This window comes from Oxyura jamaicensis, chromosome 24 (assembly GCF_011077185.1).
Source record: "Oxyura jamaicensis isolate SHBP4307 breed ruddy duck chromosome 24, BPBGC_Ojam_1.0, whole genome shotgun sequence".
In the NCBI taxonomy this organism is placed as follows: Eukaryota; Metazoa; Chordata; class Aves; order Anseriformes; family Anatidae; genus Oxyura; species Oxyura jamaicensis.
Genome location: NC_048916.1, coordinates 3,168,200 through 3,175,851, shown reverse-complemented (window position 1 = coordinate 3,175,851; position 7,652 = coordinate 3,168,200). Strand labels below are relative to the sequence as shown.

The window sequence follows — 7,652 nt, the reverse complement described above, 5'->3', positions numbered from 1 at the left end:
GGAAATAAATAAAGTGTGGGGAAAGGGAAAATAAATAAAGGGTGAGGGAAAAAGGGAAATAAATAAAGGGTGAGGGGAAAAGGAAAATAATGTGTGACAAAAAAGAAAAAGGGTGAGGAAAGGGAGGAAAATAAAGTGTGAGGAAAAAAAAGTGTGAGGAAAAAGAGGAAAATAAATACTGTGAGGAAACAAAGGAAAATAAAATGGGAGGAAAAAATGAAAATAAAATAAATTGTGAGGAAAAAAAGGAAAATGAAATGGGAGAAAAAAGAGGAAAACAAAATAAAGTGAGGAATAAAAGGAAAAAGTGTGAGAAAAAAGGAAAATAAAATGTGAGAAAAAAAGGAAAGTAAGAACTTTGAGGAATAAAAAGGAAAATAAAATAAACTGCATAAGGAAGAAAAGGAAAGTAAAATATGCAGAAAAAGGAAACCAAAATAAACACTGTGAGGAAAAAAAAGGAAAACCAGCAGCGGGGATTACCAACGTTTTACTCCCACAGACACCGCAGAGAGCTGCTCGGAGCTGCTCAGAGCGCAAGGTTCCCCTGGGACCCCGCTCCCTGCTCCACACCGCTGCAGGGCCGGGTTAGCGCCCGTACCTCGGGAGAGGGGTGCTGGGGGAAGAGGAGTGCCTCTAAATAAACACGGGGCTCAATTAACAAGCTCCTCAGTTAATAGGTGATCCCTTTCTGCAGTGGTTTGAGGTGCGGTGCTTGCAGCGAACTTGTCCCCAGAGGAGGTTTAGCGTCCAGGAGGACGGGCTTCTAAGCAGAGCAATGGGTTCCTTCAAATAAAGATTTTGCTGGACTTGTTTCTGTCCTGGCTCAGCAGAAAGGAGCAGCAGGTGGTGCTTCTCTTCCAAAAATCAAGATTTGCAGACAGAGGCTCGTACTCAGAGCCGCGATTTGTGTCCCCAGGCTACCCTGGGTGCTGTGGCAGCCTGTGGGCAGTGTCCTAATGTGGTGCCAGACAGACCGCTGTACGAGGCAGACAGACCGCTGGCACCCCGCGATCCCCCTCTCTGCTCCCAAGGAGAGAGCAGGGGAGGGAAACGGACCCTGCTGGCATGGAGGAAGGACACGAAGGCTGGAGGTTAGCTCCTTGGCTTCACACGTGTAACAGATTCCTGGCCACAATCATCCGCATCACCTCGTTGGTACCTGCAGCAAAAGACAGTTTAGAGACGATCTGTTTCTGCCCCCAGCAAGGGCAAAATAAATCCTTCCTTGATCCTCAGTCTACAGCACAGAAAAGCTCTTTCCAGGTGGAGCAATTGAGGTGTTTTTTGGAGGTGTTGGGCCAAAATACACCTGGTGAGTGCCAGCACAGTGCTCAGGACAGGGTTCAAAGAGACAACTGCTGGTGCTTCTTTTTATCTGGGCACTGAGAGGATGGGGGCACCAGGCACTGAGCAGAACCAGAGCTATGTCAACAGCTCAGTTCTCCACTTTACTATGTGATCCATAAAAGACTGTAGGCCCATTCAGTATAGGAAAGATTGTATCCCTACAAGGTACCACAAGGTGAAGGGATTTCAAAGGAGAGAAAACAGAATGGTTAGGAAGCTGAACTCAGATTAGGAATGGCCACTGCACACACAGTTGTGCCCAGACACTGCCAGAGACAGAACGTCAAAGACTGGAAGGTAAACAGGAATACTGGGGAAGGAATGGCTGGGGACTGTCAGCAGGTGTCTGGAGGAGTAATCGGTTAAAATTGGACAGAGGCACCGCTAACGATGACAGCCAGAGATCTCCCCCTGCTGTAAGCCTCTTAAACTACACAGTGACTTCTCCAGATAGCTGGAGAACAAACCATAACCTCTTGGCCAGGGGACTCACACACATAACATCCAGGAACACTTCATGCTCAGAACAAAAGTGGATTCTGAAACTCTAGAGTCAGTCATGTGGGAGGCAGGGGCCCCTGGAGAGCCCGTCCTCCCCTGGTACATGGCCAAGGCACTGCAAGTGAGAGTGTTTTACCTTCCAGGATCTGGTGGACTCTGATGTCTCGCACAAACTGCTGCACAGCATAATCCTTCAGGTAGCCGTAGCCCCCGTGCATCTGCAGAGCCTGGTTGCAGATCTAAGAAGACAGCATTGAGACTCACGTGGTGTTGAGGACAAGTCAGCACAGAAGCTCGGTAAGAACCCAGGAACCTGGGCTCATTTTTTTTTCCTAGTCACCTAACCTCATCTTTTCACAGGCTGGTGTGACAGCAAGGAGCTTTCAGTCCCCATCAGCGCTGCCCTCAGTGCTATCGTGTTCCCTAAGTGCTGTTGGACATTAATGGTGCATTTATATCATTTATACCAACATTATAAGCGTATAAATGACCAGGAAATGCTCTACTTAACAAAGGCATTTTTTGCTGCATTTCCATGGTGCTACTAATACAAAGAACAAAACAACAGATCACCATCTAGTGGCCAGTCAGCTGAGGAATCCATTCAGTTCTTTGATTTCTTTTGAAACATGAATCACTATCTATCATTATCTATCAGCTTGGACAGAAAACATCATAAATACGTGGCGAAAAGCAGAGTGCTGAGAAAATATGATAGCTTCTAAATGACACTAATCTAGGAAGTGTCACAGTGCAGATTCTGCTTTCCTTCCTTTTTGTTCTTTCTTGCTTTTTCTTTTCAGGCACATTTTGTGATAATGTTTTCAGGCACATTTTGTGATAATGTTTTATTTCTCAGTGGTCAAGGGACCACTTGCTACCTACAAGGTAAGTATGCATATTAACCCTTGAAAATAAAAATGCTCTACTCCCTGTCCTGGCTCCCTGCTTGGTCCCCTACAAAGTAACACAGAAAGCACTAGGAGCCAGGAGTCCTGAACTCTGGAGACACTGGTACTGCTGTCTCTGCAGGGTGCAGAATTCTGTCCCATAAAACATCCTAGTCCTAACATAGAGGCTTCTGGCTCAATGAACATGCTTGGGGCTGGGGCTTGACAGTGAAACTTCTTTCTGACATTCTGAGCACCAAGAGCAGTCTCCAAGCTTCCAGTTATGATGCCAACTGAGGTTTGAGTAACCTACCGCAAAGCATTCATCAGTAGCAAAGAGCTTGGCCATGGAGCACAGCACAGCTGCATCCTCCCGTCCCTCCTGCAGCGCCCGCGCGGCATTGCGTACCATCAGCCGTGCTGCCACCAGGCGCGTTGCCATCTCTGCCAGCCTGAACTGCAGGTACTGCCAGCAGACAGCACGAGAGGAAAAATTAGGTCATTGTCTTCAGAGGGGGCTGTGCCCCGAACCACATCCCCACTTCCTGCAGACAGATCTCAGGCCTGATACACTTTGTTACTCCGGAAAAGCACAATCCTGACTTGAAGCATGTGAGCTTCAGACAAAGCATAGCTCAGGGTGTGCAGAGCTGGTGGAGAGGTTACCTGATTGTTTGCAAGGGGTTCCCCAAACTGCTTGCGGACAGTGAGATGTTCCTGCGCCAGAAGAACAGAAGCATGAGCAGCTCCTAATGAACATGAAGCTGTTGGGAGAAGCCAAGAATACAGAGTGAGCATGGAGCTAATACAGAGAGGTGACAATATGACCCTGCCCTTCTCCCTTGGCTCTCTGCTGTCTTTCTTACCAATGTTTATCCTGCCTCCATTCAGCCCCTTCATGGCAATGCTGAAGCCCTGACCTTCAGCTCCCAGGCGGTTTTCAACAGGAACAACGCAGTCCTCAAAGATCACAGCCCGAGTTGGCTGGGAATTCCAGCCCACCTGGGAAGAAACGGAGCACTGAGGAGCTGCACACATCCAGCTCCCAGCAGAGAGCTGCCCAGCCTGCTCCCAACCCTTGAGTTCACGTCCAAGCTGCTGCAAGAGCACCTCTGAGCCTGTGATCTGTGCGGTGTGGTGTCAGTGTGCTGAGCTAGAAATTGGAGTGTCTTTGAGAAGACGCCCAGATCCAATGAACCTTGGTGTTCCTCCGACTGAAGTCCTTTGCTTACTAGAGCGGAAGTTATGGTGCAACGTCACCAAAATTGGATGTGGCTTGGAAAAGAACATGCCAGGCTGGTAAGCTATTCCCATCCAACAAGAGATGCCTAGTGCTTGGCAGACAAGCGCATCTCTGTCCTGCATTCCCCCCAAGGAAGCAAAGAGCAAGCCTCTCACCTTTTTCTCCTTCTTGCCAAAGCTGAGACCCGGTGTCCCCTTCTCCAGCACCATGCAGGAGATGCCCTTGGGGCCTGGGCCTCCGGTGCGACACATCACCACGTAGACATCGGTGTCACCTCCACCACTGATGAATGCCTGCAGACGGGCACAAGAGGAAAGGGGCCACTATCAAATGTTAGCCCTAGCAGCAGCAGTGGGGTACAGAGACAGAGGGGCAAAGAGCCCACTGCCAGGAGGTGATTAGTGACCCAGCCGTACTAAGCCCTGCTGAATGCCCTGCAGAGCTCGGGGAATAGAGATGAAGAGACAGTAGGAAATGGAAAGGATGGTGAGACCCAGGACCCCTTGTGCATGCAGTGCCATGCAGCAGCTTTTAGAGGAGCAGAGAGGTACCTTGGAGCCATTCAGGACGTAGGTGTCCCCTTTCCTCTTGGCAGAGGTCAGCAGGGAGGCTGCATCACTTCCACTTCCTGCTCGGGAGGTAAGGGAGCAGGCAATGTAGGAAGAGGCCTTTGCAGCTGGAGCCTGCACACTCTCCTGGGAATCACACCCCAACCCACTCAGGTTTGTATTCACCAACCCCTTCTGAACTTGTGGTGATTGCACAGAAGAACGTGAAAACAAACATTTCGCCCCCAGCTCCACGCAACGTTCAGGTCCGATAAAACCACATTAGGAGTGAAGGAACAGTGAAGATATTTTGGTTGGGGATGCTCACCTGGCTCTGTCAGGCAGTAAGAAGCAAATTTTTCCATGCTACAGAGCGAAGGGCAGAACTTGTGCCTCTGTTCCTCATTGCCAAAGGAGTCAATCATCCAAGCGCACATGCTGGAGTGGGAGAGAAGGAGCAGCAGTACGGTAAGTGTACGTGAACACGGCCCTGGAAGGAGGGTGGGTGATACAAGAACATCCCTGACTCAACAGAAGAACAAAGCTCCACCTGGCTCCACAAAACCACTGAGGCTTGAAAGCTTATTGCTCCACCTCTGCTGCTGTTAATCAGCAGCAGCCCGGGAGGCAGCCCTCCTTCCAGCTGCCCCCACACACGCTGAAAGGGAACAAATTTACACGCTGCAGAGGCTGGGAGGAAGGAGATCGCCCTCCTTTCACCACAGGCTTGCTGCCTTGTAGAACAGCACGTTCCTACTTAACAGGCTCAGTGTTCCCCTCAGCACCAAGCTCTACTGTCTCGTTGTAAAACCACCCGTGGAACAAGGAAGCAACATCACTCCATCTTGGTGTACAAAATGAGCCCGTCACTGAACGTGTCTGTAGAAGCAGAATAGGGCCCAAGCATCAGCTGGTGCCTCTGGGCTCTCACAACACAACCGAGGCAAAAAAGCTTTTTTCCAGGCAGGTTGCTATCTATAGACAGCTTAAGTGGGGAACAAAATCCAGAACTTAATCCCATCTTGCGTGCCACAAAGCTATAATTACTTCTTGGTGGCATCTCGGGTTTTGTAGCCTGTTTGTTTACTGCCGTCAAGGGATCCTCGCGGTGACGTGCCTGCTTGGTCTCCCAACTATAAATAAGCAGCACGAGGAAAGCTGTCTCACGCTGGATTTAGAGCGCACAGAACAACTGCATTTTTCAGGCAGGCAGCCACCGTCCACCACTGTGCAGACACACTCACTTGTGGATGCTCATGTAAGCAGTGGTGCTGGTACATCCCGTTGATAAAGCTTCGAAGATTACAGAGGTATCAAGTCGTGACAATCCAGAGCCACCCACGTCCGGTCTCACGTAGATTCCACCAAATCCTAGCTGGGCTGCCTTCCGCATTGTTTCCACAGGGAATATTTCCTATTGGGACAGGCAGAGGCATCACAAGTGGATATCTGTGATCAGCTTCTGCTGTATCTAGGTTACCAAGTCCAGCCCCAAACTTCTGCAGAATTTAAGTTAATTGAGAGGGTTAAAGGACAGGCAGTTACCTAGACAGATATATGCCATCTTCAGGAGTAAATCACTTTTCAGATGATTGACTAGCCTGGCTAGGAAGGCTTCAAGGAATTTCTCATGGTTTCCCACCCCAGCTACAGCAGCATCTTGAACCAAAAGTCCCTATAAATATAATTACAGCACTGAGGAGCTATTGCAGGAACCCCTCTGGTGAGACCCAAGAGCAATAATGTGCTAAGGGAGGAGAAAGTCGGCAGTGCAACCCGTCAGAGGCTGTCATACCTTTTCGTCCCACTCAGCCATGTGAGGAGCCATCTCCTTGGTAGCAAAATCAAGGGCAACTTTTTGGAACTCCTTCTGCTCCTCAGTCAGACCAGCGGATGCTAGAAACCCAGGAAAAGATCCAGTAGGTGACTGTAACAGGGGCAGCAAGTGCTACCACCTCTTGTGTGCCCCAAACAGTTAAATGTGGCCCTTAACTAACACAAACAGTTCACAGTCTGTGCTACAGAGATAAATTATCCATTCCCTGGAGCCTTTGGATCTGTGCTGGGCAAGGGCAATGGGCTTTTCTTACAACAGAACAAACCCAAAGCCCCAGATATCTCTGGTGACTCAGTGCTATGTTCTGAGACTGGGGCAGGGCAGCAAAAATACAAGAAAACAGCCCTGGGACTTCAAAGAAGTGATGCTACAAAGAAAGCAAAAAATAAGGAAACCCTCTGGACACAGCATCTGCCGATGTGACAGCATCCTGCCTTGTTTGCACAGAGATCCAATGCTGCTTTGTTAGTTCCTCCTATGAATTTTAGGGAACCCCTAAGCAATACTGCTGCTTCTATCCCAAACATATGTTTAAATGTCGATGTGATTCCTCCACGAAGCACTCCGGGATCCTCTTGGAGGTGTCAGGCTCGGTCACAGCCGTGACTCGGGTTAGTAGAGACCACACTCGGGGACCAGATGAGGCCCCTGTCACAGGGCACCAAGACTGGGCAGCGGGTATCACAGCCCTGCCATCCCTCCCTGCAAGCCTCCCGCTGTTGCTCGCCGGCTCTTTCAGAGATATTCTTTGCCTCCCTCCGAAAATCCTCTGGGAGGGGCTTCCGTGGGGGCGAGCACGGCCTCCCCTTGCCACGTCCCCCCCCCCTTCGTCCCCATCAGGCTCCTGTAGCAGCCTCTCCAGCTGCCGTCCCTCCCTCCCCCCGGCCTCTCCTCCAGCCTCCCTCCCTCTTTACCTCCCCTGACCCCTACCCCAGCCTCCCTCCCTCCCCCTCCCTTCTTTTCTCCCTCCCTCGGGGTCCCCCCGGCCCCACCGCCCGCAGACACACGGTGGGGAGGCCGAAGGCCGTCCCGCTCCCCGGCCTCCGGCCTCCGCCGAGGAGCCTCACGGTCAATGCAGGAGGCGATCCCCCGGCGGCGGCTCAGCAGCAGGTGGGCCCCGAGGCGGGGGGAGGCCGCTCGCCATGCCATGGCAGCCCCTGCTCAGCACCCTTGGGAGCCGCGGAGCGGGCTGGGAGCTGTAGTCTCGCCGCCCGGCTCGCACATTGGCTGCGGGAAGGAGGCGAGCCTCCGAGGCGATGCCTTTTTTATTTATTTATTTATTT

At 50.9% G+C, this 7,652-nt stretch overlaps 1 protein-coding gene across 1 annotated transcript; it reads right to left on the bottom strand.

Annotated features, from left to right (window-relative positions):
* Window positions 1–474: 474 nt before the first annotated feature.
* On the bottom strand, window positions 475–7,588 carry ACAD8 (acyl-CoA dehydrogenase family member 8). Its single transcript, XM_035346354.1, has 11 exons — window positions 7,437–7,588; window positions 6,328–6,428; window positions 5,777–5,946; window positions 4,861–4,970; window positions 4,536–4,612; window positions 4,140–4,277; window positions 3,608–3,743; window positions 3,408–3,505; window positions 3,055–3,207; window positions 1,988–2,090; window positions 475–1,162 (listed from the first exon to the last, which is right to left on the bottom strand). The coding sequence occupies exons 1-11, from the start codon at window positions 7,516–7,518 to the stop codon at window positions 1,110–1,112; spliced, it is 1,221 nt and encodes a 406-aa protein (XP_035202245.1). The 5' UTR covers window positions 7,519–7,588; the 3' UTR covers window positions 475–1,109.
* Window positions 7,589–7,652: the final 64 nt, after the last annotated feature.